This window comes from Cervus canadensis, chromosome 16, assembly GCF_019320065.1.
Source record: "Cervus canadensis isolate Bull #8, Minnesota chromosome 16, ASM1932006v1, whole genome shotgun sequence".
NCBI classification, from domain to species: Eukaryota; Metazoa; Chordata; class Mammalia; order Artiodactyla; family Cervidae; genus Cervus; species Cervus canadensis.
The window spans coordinates 14,562,978-14,586,016 of record NC_057401.1 but is presented as its reverse complement, the minus strand read 5'-3'; the positions used below and the strand labels follow the sequence as shown (position 1 = coordinate 14,586,016).

Sequence of the window (23,039 nt, the reverse complement as noted above, 5' to 3'; positions counted from 1 at the left end):
TTCAGGTGTACAACATAGTGATTCAGTATTTTTACAGATTATGCTTATTTAAAGTTATTACCATATAATGACTACATTTATCTGTGCTGTACAATATATCCTTGTTGCTTATCTATGTTATGCATAGTGGTACCTCTTACTCCCATAATCCTCTCTTTCCCCTTTTCCTTCTCCTCACTGGTAACTACTAAGTTCTTTATATCTGTGAATCTGTTTTTCTTTTGTTACATACATTGATTTGTTTTATTTTTTAGATTCTACAGGTAAGTAATAGCATAGGGTATTTGCCTTTCTTTGTCAAATACTTATTCCACTAAGGTTAATACTCTGCAAGTCTATTCATGTTGTTGCAAATAGACTTAGACTGTATTGTGTCCCCCCGAGTGTGATCTTCAGATCACCTGTAATAGAATCACCTAGTGTGCTTGTTAAATACACAGAGTCCTACCCTAGACACATTGAATTAGATTTCCTTGGACTGTGACCTACATTTAAATAAACTCCCTAGGTGCTTCCTAAGGTGCTTCTTATACTATACTTATGAGGATATGACTTTGAAGTGATATTCAAAAAGTAAAACGAAACGTGAAATATTTTTACAGTATATTTTTAACAGTGTATTAAAATTTTTATTTCAACATGAAATAAATATGAAAACTATTAAGATATTTAACATTCCTTTTTTTCCTACATGGTATTCAAAATCCAGTGTGTGTTTTACGCTTACTGTGCATGTCAGTTCAGATTAGCCACATTTCAAGTGCTTAATAACAGGTCTAACAAGTGGCTACCATACAGGGTAGACAGAGCAAACAGCCAGCATAAAGGCCCTAAAGAAGATTCATGTAGAGATAGCATTTGACATTCAGAAGTTGAAATTATTCAGAAGTTGAAACTAGAGCTTTGGAAAAAACTCAAACTAGATATATAGATTTAAAAATCATTGCCATAAAAGAGTTGTCACACAGTATAATTCTCAGATTTTCAGTGAAAACTTATTAGAATCACCAATAGGGCTTTTTCTAATTGCATGATCCCACTGCAAGGGGTTGTGGAACCACCTGAAGGAAGGGGAGAAATGGGGAGGTGTGTATGGATCTCAGGGAGAGGGAGAGTATAGGCAGATACGGAGTTTCTCCTTTGTCGATTCTGATACAGCCCCTCCCTACAAGCCCCAGTCCTGGTGGGGAACCACTGGTGGTTTAAAGGGAGTTGATGATAGATGCCAAGAAGACCATTGAGAGATGGATGGAGTGCGAGGGAAGCTGAGCAAAGGAGGAGGAGGAGGTCAGGGCATTTGCAAATTAAGATGTTGATGATGATCATTGGGGACGGACTTTAAATGGAATGTTCATCTGGGCCAAGATGGATTCTAAAGATGCCAGTGGAGACTGCACTGCTGCCTCGCTCCTGAAGGTTAGAGCTAGAGTGGCTTTAAGAGTGGCATGCTGTGCCCTTCCAGGCAGAGTTCCTCAAATCCTTCCTTTAAACTTGGCTAAAGTCCATCTATGTTCCCTTTCTTGTCCTTTCAGCAGTTATTAGTACATTTTAGTTAATTTTTTTGTGCAGTAACACAGCCTGTCCTCATCCTGGCCACACTAGAGGATCACCTGGGGAACTTTTTAATAAAATGTACCCATTCCTAACTCCCTCCCCTTCTCAGAAAAAGTCAAAATTTCTCAGAGTGGAGCTTGGCCTGGACATCACTATTTTTTAAAACTTAAATGATTCTGATGAGCTAGGGTAAAAAGCTGTTGATGCAGAAAGCATAGTAAGGTCTGTGACAGAAAATAAGTTTTGCTCATCATTGTGCCTCCAGAGTTTGACTCATTGTGTGGCATATGGTTGGTTAGCTCTCAGTAAATGTTTGTTAAGTAAATGAAATACTAAAGAGCTAACAAATGAGGATGTGTGGCCAGGGAACTAGGCAGGCCCTTGTGTATAGCTTAATAAATTAACATTTCCTTTTTTAATAATGATTAGTTACCAGGTGGATTCTTAAACACACTGCAATTTGGAATCCTTACTAGTGTGAAACTTCCCCCAAACTGGTCTAAATCTCAGTACTGACATAAAATCTCAGGTATAAAAATAGGCTTAGAAATGGCAAAAATAAACTCAAAATGGATTAAAGATCTAAATGTAAGATCAGAAACTATAAAACTCCTCGAGGAGAACATAGGCAAAACACTCTCCGACATAAACCACAGCAAGATCCTCTATGACCCACCTCCCAGAATATTGGAAATAAAAGCAAAAATAAACAAATGGGACCTAATGAAACTTAAAAGCTTTTGCACACAAAGGAAACTATAAGTAAGGTGAAAAGACAGCCCTCAGATTGGGAGAAAATAATAGCAAATGAAGAAACAGACAAAGGATTAATCTCAAAAATATACAAGCAACTCTTGAAGCTCAATTCCAGAAAAATAAATGACCCAATCAAAAAATGGGCCAGAGAACTAAACAGACATTTCTCCAAAGAAGACATACAGATGGCTAACAAACACATGAAAAGGTGCTCAACATCACTCATTATTAGAGAAATGCAAATCAAAACCACAATGAGGTACCATTACACGCCAGTCAGGATGGCTGCTATCAAAAAGACTACAAGCAATAAATGCTGGAGAGGGTGTGGAGAAAAGGGAACCCTCTTACACTGTTGGTGGGAATGCAAACTAGTACAGCCACTATGGAAAACAGTGTGGAGATTCCTTAAAAAACTGGAAATAGAACTGCCATATGACCCAGCAATCCCACTTTTGGGCATACACACTGAGGAAACCAGATCTGAAAGAGACACGTGCACCCCAATGTTCATTGCAGCACTGTTTATAATAGCCAGGACAGGGAAGCAACCTAGATGCCCATCACAGCAGGTGACGAATGGATAAGGAAGCTGTGGTACATATTACACCATGGAATTTTACTCAGCCGTCAAAAAGAATTCATTTGAACTAGTCCTAATGAGATGGATGAAACTGGAGCCCCTTATACAGAGTGAAGTAAGCCAGAAGATAAAGAACATTACATCATACTAACACATATATATGGAATTTAGAAAGATGGTAACGATAACCCTATATGCAAAACAGAAAAAGAGACACAGAAATACAGAACAGACTTTTGAACTCTGTGGGAGAAGGTGAGGGTGGGATGTTTCAAAGAACAGCATGTATACTATCTATGGTGAAACAGATCACCAGCCCAGGTGGGATGCATGAGACAAGTGCTCGGGCCTGGTGCACTGGGAAGACCCAGAGGAATCGGGTGGAGAGGGAGGTGGGAGGGGGGATCGGGATGGGGAATACGTGTAAATCTATGGCTGATTCATATCAATGTATGACAAAACCCACTGGAAAAAAAATAAATAAAGGAAAAAAAAAAAAAGAAATGGTAGGGTTATTATCTAAGTCTTTTTGTTTGATTGAACGTACCACAAGATATAATATTGTTCCACTGAATACAATATACAAGAAAAATTATTGCATTTTGGATACAGGATTTTTCCCATTAATTTGAAGCAGTTACTTTCAAATTTCACAGAATTAACTATAACTCAGTAAATCCTATTATATTTAAAATTTAATGCTGTGACTATTCAAAGCATCCTATTTATAAGAATAAAATTCTTTGTTATGACCCTTTTAACTGCAGTAACTTTAACTCTTCGGCAGTTGCCTTTTACTTCTAGTGAAGACAGATGGAAAGAAATAAAATGTTTTACAAAAGTAAGCTGGTAGTCACTAATATACTGTATCATTGTCATGATTAATCATGGATGTAGTTTATTGAGCGCCCATAGCCTAATAGTAGTAGGTACCTCAATAAATGATAATTCTTTCTGGTACAGATGTAGCTAATGCTGTTCACAGGGTTTAGAAAATCAGGTTTAATCTGACGTGGTTTAACATTCTAAAAATGCATTAATTTTTCCACAGATGAAGAGAAGTAAAGAATTGATAACTAAAAACCATAATCAAGAAGACATAAGTATTCTTCGTTGTTGGAAATGTAGAAAATGTATAGCAAGTTCTGGTTGTTTCATGGAATATCTTGAGAATCAAGTGACTAAGGTGAGTACTGGTAACTGTATCATCTTCAAATGATTTCCTAGTATAGGATGCTGGGGACACGTCTACACATGCACCCATATCCCTCCATACCTGACAGCTTTTACCTTATTTTACCTGATCCGCAGAAAACAGTTCAGAGTGGTGAATATTCAAGAGGCATCCAACCTTCCACAGTTACCATCATTTTACCTCCAGCTACTAACAATAATGTGACCTTAAAAGTTTTAAGTGCAGTATCACAGACCTAAGTTGAAGATAATAGTCCATGTTTTTTTTTTTTTTTATCCCTACTGTGAGTGAACCTTAGACATCACCACACAATGAAATAAAAAAAAAAAGTAGAAAATGTTTTTAGCATATAAAAAAAAAAAATATATATATATAAGTATATATATAACACATGTATTGTTGTTGATTTTGTTGTTATTTAGTCGCTCAGTCATGTCCGACTCTTTTGAAACCCCATGCACTGTAGCCTGCCTGGCTGTTTTGTCCGTGGGATTTCACAGTCAAGAATACTGAAGTGGGTTACTGTTTCCTTCTCCAGGGGATCTTTTCCATGCAGGGACCGAACTTGTATCTCTGTGTCTCCTCCTTTGGCAAGTGGATTCTTTACCACTGTGCCACCTGTGAAGCCCCAATATATATTAGACATATATTATTTATACACCTGTATGTTTATATAGGTGTATATATTACACAGTCAAAGGAGAAGACTCTTGAGAGTCCCTTGGACTGCAAGGAGATCCAACCAGTCAATCGTAAAGGAAATCAGTCCTGAATATTCATTGGAAGGACTGATACTGAAGCTGAAACTCCAGTACTTTGGCCACCTGATGTGAAGGACTGACTCATTGGAAAAGATCCTGATGCTGGGAAAGATTGAAGGCAGGAGGAGACGGGGACAACAGAGGATGAGATGATTTAATGGCATCACCAACTGGATGGACATGAGTTTGAGCAAACTCTGGGAGTTGGTGATGGACAGGGAGGCCTGGTGTGCTGCAGTCCATGGGGGTGCAAAGAGTTGGAGAGGACTGAGCGACTGAACTGAACTGATTACATATATACATATGAATACACTGAGAGCAATATGCAAGAGGCAGTATCAAAGAAATCCATACTAGATAGTTATCCATGGACTTCACCGGGAATTCTCAGTTTAGCAGAGAGTGGTTATAATTACCTGTCATTGTTTTCCCCTTCTTTGAGTGACTTGTTTTTTTTTTTTTGCCTCATTTGATCATGATTATTTCCTATCCCCTCTAAACAGATTAGCCAACTTGAAGTGGTAATAGTGAAAGACTTTGGTTACATGCTTACTGCATGTCAGACAATTTTAAAAAACTGAAAACATTTTAATTAGGGGAATAAAACTTTTCATGGTGAGTATTTATTGGGTATAGTATAGCTTTTTATAAAAAAAATTTTTATAGATAAATTTTTTCAGCCCCGCTATGAATCAGATCAAGATGTATGATGTTTTCATCACCCCAGAAATCTCTCGTCTGTTTTCAGGCAATATTCACCCCCTCACATGGAAACCACTGTATTAATATCTATCACTGTCGACTAGTTTTGCCTGTTCCTGACCTTCATTCAAATGAAATCATATACTCTTTTGTACCTGACTTACTTTGCTCAACATAATGTTTTAGAGGTTCATTTATGTTTTGTATGTAGTAGTTTGCTTCCTTTTTCCTGAGTAGTATGCCATTAATGAATATTCCACAGTTTATCAATTTTGTATGCTGATAGATATAATTTTCATTTTGGGGTTATGAATAAAGCTGCTATCAGTATTCTTATAAAAGACTGTGTTTGTGTTTTGTTACTTCTTTTTGATGTATATATATAGGAATTATACAGTAGGTGTATTTTAAGGATTTTAGAAACTGCTTGTAGTTTTCCAAAAAAATGTTCATTTCTAACAGCAATGATGAGAATTCTAGTTGCTCAATATCTTTCTGTACATGTGGTATTTTCAGACATTGTAATTTTGGACATTGTGGTAGATATAGTGGTATATCATTATGTGCTTAATTTGCTTTTCCCTAGTGATAATGATGTCCAATACATTTTTTGATGCTTATTACTTAGTTCGGCTCAGTTGCTCAGTCATGTCCGACTCTTTGCGACCCCATGGATTGCAGCACACCAGGCCTCCCTGTCCATCACCAACTCCCAGAGCTTGCTCAAACTCATGTCCATCCAGTTGGTGATGCCATCCAACCATCTCATCTTCTGTGGTCACCTTCTCCTCCTGCCTTCAATCTTTCCCAGCATCAGGATCTTTTCCAATGAGTCAGTTCTTCGTATCAGGTGGCCAAAGTACTGGAGTTTCAGCTTCAGCATCAGTCCTTCCAATGACTATTCAGGACTGATTTCCCTTATGATTGACTGGTTGGATCTCCTTGCAGTCCAAGGGACTCTCAGGAGTCTTCTCCAACACCACAGTTCAAAACCATCAATTATTTGGTGCTCAGATTTCTTTATAGTCCAGCTCTCATCCATAGATGACTACTGGAAAAACCATAGCTTTGACTAGATGGACCTTTGTCAGCTAAGTAATGTCTCTGCTTTTAAATATGCTGTCTAGGTTGGTCATAACTTTTCTTCTAAGGAGCAAATGTCTTAATTTCATGGCTGCAGTCACCATCTGCAGGGATTTTGGAGCCCCCAAAAATAAAGTCTCTCACTGTTTCCATTGTTTCCCCATCTATTTGCCATGAAGTGATGGGATCAGATGCCCTGATCTTTGTTTTCTGAATGTTGAGCTTTAAGCCAGCTTTTTCACTCTCTTCTTTTCACTTTCATCAAGAGGCTCTTTAGTTCTTCTTCACTTTCTGCCATAAGGGTGGTATCATCTGCATATCTGAGGTTATTGATATTTCTCCCGGTAGACTTGATTCCAGCTTGTGGTTCATCCAGCCTGACATTTCGCATGATGTACTCTGCATATAGGTTAAATAAGCAGATGACAGTATATAGCCTTGACGTACTCCTTTCCCAATTTGGAACCAGTCCATTTTTGCATGTCTGGTTCTAACTGTTGCTTCTTGATCTGCATACAGATTTCTCAGGAGGCAGGTCAGGTGGTCTGGTATTCTCATCTCTTGAAGAACAAACTTACAGTTTGTTGTGATCCACACAGTCAAAGACTTTGGTGTAGTCAATAAAGCAGAAGCAGATATTTTTGTGGAACTCTCTTGCTTTTTTGATGATCCAGTGGATGTTGGCAATTTGATCTCTGGTTCCTCTGCCTTTTCTAAATCCAGCTTGAACATCTCAAAGTTCGTGGTTCATGTTCTTTTGAAGCCTGCCTTGGAGAATTTTGAGCATTACTTTCCTAGCGTGTGAGATGAGTGCAATTGTGTGGTAGTTTGAGCATTCTTTGGGATTGGAATGAAAACTGACCTTTTGCAGTCCTGTGGCCACTGCTGAGTTTTCCAAATGCTGGCATATTGAGTGTAGCACTTTCACAGCATCATCTTTTCAGGATTTGAAATAGCTCAACTGGAATTCCATCACCTCCACTAGCTTTGTTTGTAGTGATGGTTCCTAAACCCCACTTGACTTTGCATTCCAGGATGTCTGGCTCTAGGTGAGGGATCATACCATTGTGGTTAACTGGGTTATGAGGATCTTTTTTTATAGTTCTTCTGTGTATTCTTGCCACCTCTTCTTAATCTTCTGCTTATTAGTTAAGCATTGTTTTAAATGTTTTATATTATTCATTCCTTATAGTATAAAGATAGAAAGATTATCTTGAAGGAAATATGCTATCATCTCCTTTTTATAGATAAGGAAACTGAACCACAGATGATTAAATAAATTGAGCCTGATTATACTGTTACTAAGCAGTGCAGTTAAAATTGAATCTGACAGTGAGAGTTCTGACCCCCACACTCTCTTTCGTGCCTTTGCTCCTCCCTCAGGGTATCATGAGCAAGAGAAATTCAAACACTGCACTAGGATAGGTTGTGGAAGAGAGTGATACAGAATTGAAAAATCTTTCTGGTTCTCTAGGAGGTTTTATATTATATGCACATAAAACATACATATTTTAAACCTATTAAAAGCCTGTCTCAGGAATAATTCAATATCACTGTTAACTCCAGGGAGAAGGAGGAATGTGTAATTAGAGGGGGATCCTGAGCGGGTTTTTAAAGTAGTGGTAATGTACTCCTTAAACTGGGTAGTGGGTGTATGTATTGGTGTTTGCATCTCTTTAAAGACTTCTTTAAACTATACAAATGTCTTTTGCATTTAGAAACACATATATTTGATTAATAAATGTTAATAATAAATTAATAATAATATAATATTATTAATATTAATATAATCAATATTCTGTATATTATATTAATATAATTAATAATGAATTAATAAATAATAATAAATTGGTAAATATTTAATAAATATTAAAGAGGAACATAGAAGGATCTGCTTTAATTAAAGGAAACAATAAAATGAAATACTGCAGTCTAAAGTAATTTATAAGATGCTGGTCTGGAGGAGGGGCCTCCCTGGTAGCTCACATGGGAAGAATCTGCCAGTTGTGTGGGAGACCTGGGTTGGATCCCTGGGTCGGGAAGATCCCCTGGAGAAGGGAGTGGCTGCCCACACCAGTATTCTTGCCTGGAGAATTCCATGGACAGAGGAACCTGGCAGGCTATGGTCCATGGGGTCACAAGGAGTCAGACATGACTAAGCACTCATATTTTTACTTCATGCTGAAGGAATGCTAAATTTATCGCCTATCCAATTATCTTAATTTATTACCTATTAACAATATAATTTAAAATATGTCTATGTATAAAATAAGTGTTTTGCTTGTTTCTGAAAGTGTTTTGTCTACTTTCTGTAGGTGAAATCACAATGTAGGTAGGCATTCTGCTGGAAATTGCTGCTTTTAGTAATATCACCATGTAGCGTAGCTCATTTTTCCCTTTTATATAGTGTTTTAGTGTATTAATATATCACATTTTGTGATTAATTCTACCATTGAATTATATCAGTTGTTGTGCTCTGACAGGCTATGCTGCTGTGAATTTTCTTGTCTGTAGCTTGGGAAGCACGGCCAGGGGTGTATCACTGGAAGCGGAGTACACTTCCCCTTTACTGGGCGAGGCTCAGTTGTTTTCAAGTGTCAGTCTGTGAGTCATCGTTAAACATTGCTGTGATTCCACATCTTTTCCAACATTTAACATCTTCTCTTTATTTAAGTCTCTTTGTGTTTCCTGTGAAATGTCTTCCCCCCCGCCCCCCACTTTTCTATTTTTCTGTTGTGCAGTTTTAATTTTGGGGAGCTCTTTACATATTCTGAATACTAATTATTTGTTATTTTATTGGAGATATCTTTTGCTAGTTTATGTAACTTTTATTTCACTCTTTGTGGTATCGTTTGATGAACGGTAGATGAACGGTAGATGGATTTATTAGTCATCTCCTTTATGTTCTATACTTTTTTTCTTGAAAAATTCTTTAGTACCCTGTGGGAAAGTTTTGTTTTTTGGTTTTTTTTGCCCTTTCCTCCAAAATTGAGATAGGCAAAATACCTAAAATTGAATACCAAAATTGAGATAGGCAAGCTTTTTCTTTTGTTTTTCTGAACAACAGGTTTATTTCTCATTCACCCTTATGCTGATGTTATAACCCAGTTTTTTGTAGAAGTTCCCCCTTAGAGTCTCCCAACACTGAGCAAAGCTTGGACTTTGTCTCCTGTCTTCCACACCCCATGCAGGTATGAAATGGCCCTCAGAAGGACATAGAGGATCAGGACACCTGAGGAAATAGCATTCACTGAGGAACTATTGGTTTTAGGACCACAGTTGTTTAGCCCTGACCAATGCCAGAAAATGGAAGCCTCACACCTGGCTCTCAGTGCCCACAGAACTAGGAACTAGCCTGCAGACCAACCAAACACCTTCAGAGTTAACCTTGCTAAAAAAAATAGCAGAAATATTCTCATGACTTCTTTTTTCATAATATTGAGCCATGTATCAGATTGGTGGAAGCTGGGTCATGTGTGGAATTTGAACTGTAAGAGAGTCTGGGACATTTGAGCTTTAGTTTTCCAGCCACTGGTATGTAATAAGGCAGGTGACTGGGAATTGAGAATGGAATTCTGAGACAGTCTACAATGTCCACAGGTACAAAAGGGAACTTCTTCTCTACCTTCAGGCTTGAGATACCTGAAATGTGGGCAGGAACCAAAATAGAAAGCAAAATAAAAATGAAAACCCCCAAAACAGAAAATAACAAAGTTGATCTCCATTTGTGAAGTCTGATGGGATGGGGGTTCCAGGCAGAGATGGTGTCCTCAGTTTTAATTTCTTAGCTTTGACACAGTTTTGGACAAGTTTCTGTGGCCTAAAAGACATTTAAAGAGAGAGATCTAGGAGCCTGCTGGTTCTATGGATATGGGATTCAGAACAGAGATCTGAACTAAAAATGTGGTTTTGAGAGTCATCAGCATTTAAATGGTGAGTGAAAGTAGATGAGATCACTCTGCAGAGTGTGAATGGGAAGAGAAAGGAAGGGGCCTATGAACATTTAAGGGATAGACAGAAGAAAAAAATTACAAAATAGGAAAAAAAAAAGAGTAGTGAGAAATACAAGAGTGAAAATCAAGATGCACTGTTAATGAAAGTCAAGCAATGAACATCTTCCAGAAGGAAGTATTGGTTAGTAGTATTGAATGCTGTCGGAGATGTAAAGACCGGATACTGCTTAATGTGCAAGTTGTATACTACATAATTCTAGAAGGTGCTAGTCTGTGAAAGGTACCCCCATATTTGTAAAAAATATTGTACAAACTGTATGGCCAAATGTAGAGACTCTGAATGAGAATTTAAAGCATGCTTTGGTTTTAGCAAAGAGGAGATCATTGGTCAGTATTCTTTGTAGTTGTGAGTTCTAAAGTGACTGTATCTGAAGTCAGATCTTTAGGAGGTTATTAAGGTTAAATGAGGTCATAAGGATGGGGCCTTAATCCAGTAAGACTGTGGCTTATAAGAAGGAGAAGAGAGAGAAAGAGATTTCTTTCTCTTTCCATGTGATGACACAGAAAGAAGGCTGCTATCTGCAAACTAAAAGGAGAGTTCTTACCAGTACCAAAGCATGCTGGAGCTTTGATCTTCAGCTTCTAGCTTCCAGAATTGTGAGGAATAAATGTCTGTTGTCTAAGCCACCCAGTCTGTGGTATTTTGTTATGCCAGTTCAAATCAACTAAGACATGACAGGCCCTGTAACAGGCACAGGAAATTCAACAAAGATCAAAAGAGAAATGTTCTGTTCTTTTGAAGCTTTCAGGATAGTGTTCAATCATAAATATTAAATTATTAGCTTCATAAGTGGGAAAAAAGGAAACATATATGGGGCCATGAAGGTAGGACGTGCACAGAGGATTGTTGTAAGGCAAAGGCTTTCCTGAGGAAGTAACTTTGGTGGAGATATGGTAGATGAATAACCCAGGCAGTGCAAGACAGAGGACATTCCAAGCTTTGTGACCAGCATATTCAAAGGCCCTGTGGTTGAAAGAATGTGATGTATCTCCAGGAAACTAGAAGATTTCTATGATTGAAGTACAGAGATCAAGAGGGAATTTGACCAGATTTGAGGCTAGAAAGATGGGTGTTGATTAGATCATTTATGGTTTTTTAAGACAAATCAAGGACTTTGATCATTTTCCTGAAAAAGCTGGAAAGTCAGTGAAAAGGAGTGACATGACTATTGAATTTTTAAAAATCATTTTGGCAATTATGAAAGAGTGAAATTAGAAAGTTAGCAAGAATATATGCAGACGATGGTCTTTAAGGTTTTCGAGTTCTTATTCATTCAGACCTTTTGAGTAAAAAAAAAAAAAAATTCACTCTTGAAGTACCTTCTCACAGTGCATGTAGGAAAACCAGGCAGTCCAGCTTTTTATTATCTGATCTTTTTCCTATAGTGTTTGTAGCTGTAGTACTTAAATAATATAGTTGGCTCACTTTTAATGTATTGGCTAGGGGAATGTTATTACTAATGTTGCAAATGTGTTAAAGTGTTAAAACATCTTTCAAAATAGCATGTAATATTATTATGTTAATTCAACTGCCAAGAAATTATTCATCAGCAGTTAGAAACACAATGATAGAAGAAGATACAAACATACCCAAATCAATCAAAAGGATTCCAAAAAATATTCAAATGTAAATTAATGATGCAGTGTATTATTAAAGTATGCTGAAGGATTTGTCTGCTCTGGGAGATAGAGGAATCGAGTCTGATTAATTCTTGATTTTGATAGAAAAGTTGACATCAGTATGATATTACTAAATGCATAAATAAAAATATTTATTTTCAAATTAACATAACAACATTGCATATTAGTTCTCCCATCTGCTTTGGCCCTAAAAAGTTTCAGAGCCAAGATTGTGTTGTAGCTGTAGAAAGTATATGAGACCTTGAAACATGGTTTTTGTAAACTACCTTCATTCCTGGTTCTATTTTATTTTTTCTGCCCTTTTTCCATAATTTGGATCCAATTAAAAAATTGAAACAAAATAGCCTATAATATTAAATTATGCCAACTTTTTACATTTAACCTGTTCTGCTCAATTAAAACTTTTAACAATCATTAAATGATAAGATAATGCATACAATTTATAATTTTAAAATTAAGTTCTTTCTACACAGCCACTGAAAACATATCTACACTTAAAGAAAAAACGAAATAATAATGCATTAGCTCCCCCTGCTGCTTGAACAAAAGATTTTATTTACAAAATATTTTGTCAACATTTTTTTCTGACAGCATTAAGTGAAATTTGCTGTTAGTTACTTCTCTTCCTTCACTTCCTCCTTTGACCACATGATAAACTTGAGACATAAAAAAAACTGTCTAGTGAGGTTTTTAAAATCCTAATTTTACTGTGTTCCTAATTTTCAGGCTATTTTTCCCCCAAGGAGATAACTTGACATGCAGCTACTTTAAGCCTTTAAATTCCTCGAACGAAATTGCTTTCTGTTTAACAATTCATCCTGAAATACATTCATTAAAACTTGTTTTATCGCATGTATTTGTGTTTTTTTCACAAAATTAAGTGACTGTAGATTTTATAAGCTTAATAGATTGTCTTATTTTACCTGTAAAATTAAATTGAAAGTAAATATCATGAATATCATATATTTCTAAGACTGTGTGATTACAGTTGAAATGGTTGGCAGTCCCATTTATAATTGAGGCTTCTGTGTTAATCCTAGCTTTCTTTGTTTGCCATATCTAATTTTCAGAAAAGGAAACAATACTATACATTCTCAACCCAGCCTTTTATGCTCTTCCCACAGTTATCAACTGCTGTAACTGATCTTTGTCTTTTTTGTTGGCGTGAGAATATGCTTTAACTTAAATATTTAAAGAAACATATGTGCTTGCTTTATGTTGCACGAGTGCTTGCTAAGTCACCTCAGTCATGTCCGACTCTTTGCGAGGCTATGAACTGTAGCCCCCCCAGACTCCTCTGTTGGTGGGATTCTCCAGACAAGAGTATTAGAGTGGGCTGCCATGCCCCCTTTCAGGGGATCTGCCCGATTCGTCCAGGGATCGAACCCTAGTCTCCTGTGGCTCCTGTGTTGCAGGCAGATTCTTTACAGCTCAGCCACTTGGGAAGCCCTGCTTTGTGTTAATAGTTCTCAAATCTAAGAGGTTGGTTTGGGGGTCACATATCAGAATCAACTGGAATTTTTTTTCTAAACCTTGCTTTTTTCTATATAAGTTAGTATATTGTTTTTGTTTAATTTAAAAGTAACTTATACTTCCAATTTTTTTTGTTGTTTTGTTTTGCTTTTTTAGTAACCCTTTGGAAGACTAGTAATATCGTGCTTTAAACCGTACTAGGCTAACATGTAAGAGAGATGAAAGTGTGAAAGTGTTAGTCGCTCAGTTGTGTCTGACTTTCTGTGACTCCATGGACTGTAGCCCAGCAGGCTCCTCTGTGGGGTTCACCAGGCAGGAATACTGGAGTGGGTAGCCATTCCCATCTCCAGGGGATCTCCCCAACCTGGGGTTCAAACCTGATCTTCTGCACTGCAGGCAGCTTCTTTACCCTCTGAGCCACCAGGGAAGCCAGTTGCCCTATAAAAATAGTACTGATTTGGTCCAGTAACGGTGGGAGCTCAGTGAGTTGAGCTCTGAAGCCAGACTGCCTGGATGGAAAGCCTTGCCTTGGTGCTTCCCATGTGACCTTGGACAAGTTACATAACAGTTAGCGTCTCTTATTTCAGTTCCCTTATTTGTAAAATAACAGAACCCTTGAAACAGTGCCTGGGCATAATAAGCACAGTACAAATGCTTGTTACCTGGTAAAAATAAGATGTACATTGTAAAACTTGTTTAACCTACCTAGATATATGACTCCAGTGTTTATTCTCATAGGATTGCATGAAAAACATCTCTGGAATTTATAGCAGACGGTTTCTTAGTATTGTAGTCAATCTTATGTGATTAAATATCATGATCATTTTATCTGATTAAATGAAATAACAGAATATGAACAATGAAATAGAAATATGAGATAATAAGTGTCAGGTAAAACACAGTCCCTGCCATATAAAGGAAATGGCAACCCACTCCAGCATTCTTGCCTGGGAAATTCCATGGACAGAGGAGCCTGGCGGGCTGCAGTCCATGGGATTGCAGAGTCAGACACGACTGAGCAACTAAACAATAACAACAACAAAAGAAATATTTATTTACCTCAGAGATAGAACCTTGAAAAGTCAGAAAAAATTTCAGATCTAATAATGAAGTAAAGACAGCTATATTTGTCAATTTCCATTTGTGTTCACTAAGAACCTTTTTAAGAATTAATTAGTTATGCTCATCTGTGTACCTGTCAGTGCCTCAGCTCTTAATGAAAGGGGTTAATGTATACAGGTACTGATGTTTACAAAATTAATTCTGTTCTTCAAAAGTTAAATTTAGGTGAAGTATTTAGGGAAAGTTACACTGCTTATAATTTTGTGAGTCACTTCCTGTCATTTTCCCAAGGTTCCTTAAAAAATAAGTTTATATGGTTCATTTAAATTTGTTATAATGGACCTTGGTTAATACAAGTCAATTGTTAAAAAAGTCAGTTTTTTAAATGAATTTTTTCTAAGAATATAGAGAGTAAGAATGAACAGACTATTGTCAGTGCACATTTTTGGCAGTCTTCAGGAGTTTGAAGGAAATACTTAAAAAATAAGGGGCTAGAGATTGTAATTGATAATAAGTACATTGAAAAATTGATAAAGTCTAATATAGAATAGACATTCTTTCATTCAAAAAGATTCATTAAGTCCCTGTTATATTTTAGGCATTGTACTGTGATCTGAGCATACAAAGAGGACTAAGATAGTACATGCTCAAGGAACTTACCAACTAAAACTTTTAGGATTTTAACATTTCTTTTTTTTTTTTTAATTGGGGCATGATTTACAGTGTTGTGTTAGTTTCAGGTGTACAACAAAGTGAATCAGTTGTACATATACATATATCCACTCTTTAATAGTCTTTAAAAAGAGTTTTGAGTAGAGTTCCTTGTGTCATATAGTAGGTCCTTACTAGTTATATCTTTTATGATTGGTAGTGTTTATGTGTCAGTCCCAGTCTTCCAATTCATGTTTCTCCCCTGCACATGTTTCTTGATCACTTTTCTTTAAGGATATTTTTCTTTACTATTTTTTAAAATCAGTTTTATTAGGAGATAATTTGCATATAATGAAATGCAGATTTCAGTGAGCTTTGACAAATGTGTACGTACTCATGTACCTGCCACCATTGTGAAGATGTACATTTAGTCTTCTTTAGAGGACATGGACCAACAGACTGGTTCCAAATAGGAAAAGGAGTACATCAAGGCTGTATATTGTCACCCTGCTTATTTAACTTATATGCAGAGTACATCATGAGAAACGCTGGGCTGGATGAAGCACAAGCTGGAATCAAGATTGCTGGAGAAATATCAATAACTTCAGATATGCAGATAACACTGCCTTATGGCAGAGAGTGAAGAGGAACTGAAAAAAGCCTCTTGATGAAAGAAAGAGGAGAGTGAAAAAGTTGGCTTAAAGCTCAACATTCAGAAAACTAAGATCATGGCATCTGGTCCATCACCTCATGGGAATAGATGGGAAACAGTGGAAACAGTGTCAGACTTTATTTCTTGGGATCCAAAATCACTGCAGATGGTGACTGCAGCCATGAAATTAAAAGGACACCTACTCCTTGGAAGGAAAGTTATGACCAACCTAGAATAGCATATTAAAAAGCAGAGACATTACTTTGCCAACAAAGGTCTGTCTAGTCAAGGCTATGGTTTTTCCAGTGGTCATGTATGGATGTGAGAATTGGACTAAAGAAAGCTGAGCGCCGAAGAAAATTGATGCTTTTGAACTGTGGTGTTGGAGAAGACTCTTGAGAGTCCCTTGGACTGCAAGGAGATCCAAGCAGTCCATCCTAAAGGAGATCAGTCCTGGGTGTTCATTGGAAGGACTGATGCTGAAGCTGAAACTCCAATACTTTGGCCACCTCATGCGAAGAGTTGACTCGTTGGAAGAAACCCTGATGCTGGGAGGGATTGGGGGCAGAAGGAGAAGGGGACGACAGAGGATGAAATGGCTGGCTGGCATCACTGACTCGATGGGCATGAGTTTGAGTAAACTCCGGGAGTTGGTGATGGACAGGGAGGCCTGCCGTGCTGCGATTCATGGGGTTGCAAAGAGTCGGACACGACTGAGCAACTGAACTCAACTGAGAGGATCCTATATAAGTTATTATATATATTCTTTTATATCTGGCTTTTTATGTTCAGCGCAATGTTTTTGAGACTGATTCATATTGTTGCACATGTCAGTAGTTCATTCCTTTTTATTACTGAGTATTACTAATTGTACAGATTTCACAGTTGTTTATTGTTTGGATGCCCTAGTTGATGGAAATTTTAAGTGTTTGCAGTTTTGTGCTTTAATGAAGTTTCTATGAAAATTAGTACACAAATCATTATGTGAAAGTACATTTTTATTTCTCTTGTTAGTACTAGGGGTTGCTTTGGTTTTATGGTGAGTGTAGGTATAGCTATTTTAAGAAACTGATGAACTGTTGTCACAAGTGGCAGGATTTCATTCTTTTTATGGCTGAGTGACACTAGTGTGTGTGTGTGTGTACACTACATCTTCTTTCTTTATCTGTTGATGGATACTTTTATTGTTTCCATATTTTGGCTGTTTTAAGTAATGCTGCTGTAAATTTTGGGATGCATGTATCTTTTTGAAGTATTCTTTTCTTTTCTTCATTTAAATGCCCAGAAGTGGAATTCCTGGATCCTATGGGAGCACTATTTTTTTTTTTTTTTTTAGGAACCTGCATTCTGTTTTCAGTAGTGGCTGTACCAATTTACATTGCCACCAGCAGTACATGAGGATTTTCTTTTCTTCTAGTCCTTATGAACACTTACTATTTCTCGTCTTTGTGATGATAGTCACGCTGACAAGTGTGAGGTGATATCTCATTATGGTTTTCATCTGCATTTCCCCAATGACTAGGGATGTTGAAGTTTTTTCACGTGCCTATTATCTGTCTGTATGTCTTTGGAAACATGCCTGCTTAGGTCCTCTGCTTATTTTTTGAATTGGGTTGTTTGTTCTTTCTGACATTTAGTTGTACGAGTTCTTAATCTGTTTTAGATATTAACCCTTTATGAGTTATATCATTTGCAGATATCTTCTCCCATTCATTTGGTTGCCTTTCCATTTTGTTAATGGGTTCCTTCACTGTGCAAAAACTCTTAAGTTTGATTAGATCCAGTTTGTTTGTTTTCACATGTGTATTCCATGCCTGAGGAGACAAATCCAAAGAAAATATTGCTGAGACCAGTGTCAAAGACCATACTGCCTATTATTTCTTCTACAAGTTTTATGGTTTCAGGAGTTTATATTTTGGTCTTTAATACATTTTGAACTTATTTTTTTATATGGTGTGAAAAAAATGTTCTAACTTCCTTCTTTTACGTGTAGCTGTCCAATCTCCCCAACATTATTTATTGAGAAACTGTCTTTTTCCTGTGGTATACTCTTGCTTCTTTTGTTGTAGATTAATTGGCTACATGGATGTGCATTCATGCCTATCACATTGCCCGTTGTGTCTGTTTCTATACCAGTACACTACCTCGGTAACTGTAGCTTTGTAGTGTCATCTAAAGTCAGGAAGCATGATACTTTCACCTTTGTTTTTTTTCTCAGATTGCTTTGGCTATTTGGGGTCTTTTGGGGTCTTTGACTATTTGGGATCCATACAGATTTTAGAATCATTTGTTCTAGTTTTGTGAAAAATGTAATAGGTGTTTTGGTAGAGATTTCATTAAATCTGTATAATTCTTTGGGTAGTGTGGGCATTTTAACCATAGTAACTCTTCTACTCGTGAACACGGAATATCATTCCATTTATTTGTATCATCTTTAATTTCTTTCTTTAGTGTCATATAGCTTTTAAATTACAAGTCATTCACCTCCATGGTTAAATTTATTTCTAGGTCTTTGATTCTTTTTGATATGATTGTTAATGAAATTGTTTTTTTGATTCTCTTTCTGATCATTTATTATTAGTCTATAGAAATGCAACAGATTTCTATATATTTTTCTTATATCCTGCAACTTTATTGAATTCATTTATCAGTGCTAATAGTTTTTTGGTAAAGTGTATAGGGTTTTCTATATAGTGTCATATCATTTGAAAATAGTGACAGTTTTACTTCTTTCCTTCCAATTTGAATTCCTTTTCTTTTACTAGTCTTATTGCTATTGCTAGGACTTCCAGTACTGTGTTGAAAGAGTTTACATCCTTGTTTCTTTTTTAAAAAAGAAATATATTGAAATATAGTTGATTTACATTGCAGTGCCTGTCTTGTTTCTAATGTCAGAGGAAAATCTTTGAACTTTTTACTGTTGAGTAGAATGCTAGCTGTATTTGTCATAAATGACGTTTAATATGTTGAAGTGCTCAGTTGCTCAGCAGTGTCCAACTCTTTGCAACCCCATGGACTGTAGCCCACTAAACTCTTCTGCCCATGGAATTTTCCATGCCAGAATTCTGGAGTGGGTTGCCATTTCCTTCCCCAAGGAATCTTCCGACCCAGGGATCGAACCTGCATCTCCTCAGCCTCCTGCATTGGCAGGTAGATTCTACCACTAAGCCACCTGGGAAGCCCCAGTATGTTGAAGTATGTTCCCTCTATATCAACTTTGTCAAGGTTTTTTTTTTTTTTTTTATCATGGATGGATGTTGGATTTTGTCAAGTGTTTTTTCTGCATCTATTGAGGTGATCGTGTAATTTTTATTCTTTGTTTTGTTAATGAGATGCATTACACTGGTTTGTGGATGCTGAATCATCTTTGTGGCGGTGGTGTTCAGTTGCATTATCATGACTGACTCTCTGTGACTCATGGACTGCAACACGCCAGGTCTACTTGTCCCTCACCATCTCCCAAAGTTTGCCTGAATTCATGTCCATTGCATTGGTGATACCTTCCAGCCATCTCACCTCTCGATGTCCTCTTCTCTTTCTGCCCTTGATCTTTCCCAGCATCAGGGACTCTTCCAGTGAGTTGTCTGTTCATATCAAGTGACCAAAATACTGGAGCTTCAGCTTTAGCAACAGTCCTTCCAATGAGTATTCAGGGTTGATTTCCCTTAAGATTGACTGGTTTGATCTCCTTGTTGTCCAGGGGACTTTCAGAAGTTTTCTTTAGCACCACAGTTCAAAGGCATTAATTCTCTGGCATTCTGCCTTTTTTATGGTCCACTACTTACAACTGGGAAGACCTTAGCCTTGACTTTATGGACTTTTGTCGGCAGGGTAATGTCTCTGCTTTTCAACACACTGTCTAGGTTTGTCTTTGCTTTCCTGCAAAGAAACAATTGTCTTCTGATTTCATGGCTGCAGTTATCATCCACGGTGATTTTAGAGCCCAAGAAGAAAAAATCCATCACTACTTCCACTATCCCCCCTTCTATTTGCCATGCAGTAATGGGACTGGATGCCATGATCTTAGCTTTTTTAATATTTAGTTTTAAGTCAGCTCTTTCACTCTCCTCTTTCACCCGTATCCAGACACTCTAGTTCCTCTTCACCTTCTGCCATTAGAGTGGTATCATCTGCTTGTTGGTCCTTTAATGGACCGGAACCTGGTGGTTCCGAGAGTAAGAGAGAGAAAGAGGCTGATATCCCCTGGTTTACGCAGAAAGCCAATAGAGCCCTGTTCTTAGGGCTCACGCCGCTGCACGAAGGCACCAGGCGCCCTCTCGGGTGGGTGAAGGCACAGTGCGCCTTCTCGAGAGGGTCTTAGAAGCCCGGGCAATGTTGAAGCTGAAACTCCAATACTTTTTCTACCTCATGCGAAGAGTTGACTCATTGGAAGAAACCCTGATGCTGGGAGGGATAGGGGACAGGAGGAGAAGGGGACGACAGAGGACAAGATGGTTGGATGGCATCACCGACTCGATGGACATGAGTTTGAGTAAACTCCAGGAATTGGTGATGGACAGGGAGGCCTGGCGTGCTGCGATTCATGGGGTCACAAACAGTCGGACAGGACTGAGCGACTGAACTGAAACTAAACTGTATCATATCTTAGGGACTATTGGCTTCAGGTGATAATAAAGTCTTTCAAATTAAAAAAAAAAAAAAAGAAGCCCGGGCAAGAAAGTGAGCTCAGCGGGCCTCCGCGCTCCAAGGAATTAGCCAGAGATAGAGAGAGAGAGAGAGAGAGAAGGAATAGAAAGAAAGAAGGAAAGAAAGACACGGGAACCAACGCTCTGATGGAGCAAAGGTGTTTTAATCAACATGGCGTGGGCATATATACTGTAGTAATTCTCAGCAAAGATAAAGATTAAAATTCCAGACTTACAAAACATAAGACGATCCCTATCAAAGAGAGAGAGTTGCAAACAATCACCTTTTACCATTTGGCTCATAAAAAGATAAGACAACTACTTATCACAGTAGTGAGAAATGCCTGGATTCCTCAGCCCCGGGAAAGGCGTGCCTCTCCTCTTAATTCCTGAATATTCAGGAATCAATAAGGGCCAGAGGGTTCCTGACAGATCCAAAACAGCACAAAGGAAGCCTCTTGTTCAATGCTTCCTGACAATTCCCCCTATTTTATTATATTTGTAAAAAAATAAGGTCTTGACCAAATGAGTTTTGTTAGTATTAACCAACCTTATAGAAAGGCAATGATAAACAACAAATACAATTATCAAGACAATCACCAAAGTTACAGTTTTAGATGCTGTGGGTAATACTTTGAAACCATCCTTGTGGGTCTAGCCTGGATAATTTGTTCAGCTAAAGTTTTCGAGTTAGTGGAAGAGGGCAGACGTTTAGAAAAAATTTCAAAGATTTTCTTTTGCAGTAATTGTACATTCAGAGAGTCATTATCATGTAAATGACATTTGATTTGTTCCCAATAGTAGATACTATGATTGAATTAAACAGGAGTATCACAAAATTGGCAATTAATACAAGTTACAGATCAAGTTGTAAATTCCTTATGGCTATAACAAAAGGAAGTGGGACACAGGCCTGTATAATATGACTGGTTATAGCGAAAGAAATAGTTACTATGACCACGACTGGTCTCTGTGAAATCTCCAGTCCGAATCCCAAGTTCTTTGGTGCTGGCAGCAAGTTTCCATATGTTTTATATGTCTCTAGTTCAGGCCCAGTTTGTTTATTGAGGATGATTGGAGGAGGAGGAGGAGGATGTCAGCTAAGAAGTCCTTTGTCATTGTAATGTTTCAATGTTGCATTAGTAACCTTTCACATCATGTTTTTTGTTCTTTCCCTAACTCTTTCCCTAAAGTTTCAGTAGTAAACATGGTTCCCAGACAGAAAAAGGGCAGCAATGTCTGAAAGTCTTCTTTTGGAGGCAGGATGAAAGCCCAAGTTTGTAGGCCGACGTTTATGCATAATTTTGCTGGGCCCATACACAAAGGAAGGACTTCATAACCTAAAGAAATGTTAATTAGTTTTCCTTCCTCCCCAGGGTGTGAGGGTTCCAGGGAGGGGGCATATGGGTGGAGTCATTGGTTGATACAGTGGGTCTTTCCTCCACATTATGACCTGAAATAAAAGGGGGTTGGGTAAGTAAATTAGTTAATCTGGCTTGAGCTGGGGGTCGCAGGCCAACGGAGCATAGCGATAAGGTTTCAGGTCTCTGAGGCATTCCCTGTTGAGAAATCAGATTCTTAACTTGATTAGTGAGGGTTTTTATTTGTCCCCAAGTGGGGAGATCATAGGGTTGATCTTTCTGGAGATCTTTAGAGCAGCCGTGGCCTGTATTGGAATTTCTTCCTCCCAGGGTTCTTGTTGTTTCCATTTTGAATGTCGGGGGCCCCCTTGGGTCGAATTTTCCGAGGAAAAAGTTTGTTGGATCCACCTGGGGAAATACAAGCATATCCCTTTCCCCGTAAGATTAATTTCTCAGATTTCCATTGTTTCGTTAACCCATCTTGGTACCAAATGGGCAGGGGAAGAGAAGTGTCCTTCAATTCCTCGAAATGCCTTTCTGCCCTTGTTAAATATTTCCCTGTGGCAGGTTTAAAAAATTTAAAAGAGAGCTGTATTAACAATAATTATGGGTTTAGAAAATATGTTGGAATCTAGTAAAGTCTGCTTTAGATAAGGAAGACAATAGTGTTCCTGTGTATTCCCCCTTCTTTAATTTTTTTATTTGTAACTTTAGTGTGTGATGTGTTCGTTCAACTATGTCTCGTGTCTGTGGATTATAAGGAATATCTGTAATATGTTTAATAGAAAAAGATTGTAAAAATTGTTTAAAGTATCTAGAAATACAGGCAGGGCCAGTGTCTGTTTTAATAGAACTAGGAGTTTATGGTGGAGGTTTTTATATCTTTCAATACAAAAACTGAATATT

At 37.6% G+C, this 23,039-nt stretch overlaps 1 protein-coding gene across 6 annotated transcripts in view; it reads left to right on the top strand.

The window, feature by feature from the left end:
• Positions 1–23,039, top strand: part of RNF180 (ring finger protein 180) — a 451,691-nt gene that overhangs the window by 211,523 nt on the left and 217,129 nt on the right. For all 6 annotated transcript variants that reach the window (XM_043489052.1, XM_043489051.1, XM_043489053.1 and 3 more), the window contains one exon: positions 3,945–4,079. In XM_043489052.1, the coding sequence (XP_043344987.1) occupies positions 3,945–4,079 (135 nt within the window). The remainder of the gene's footprint in view (positions 1–3,944; positions 4,080–23,039) is intronic.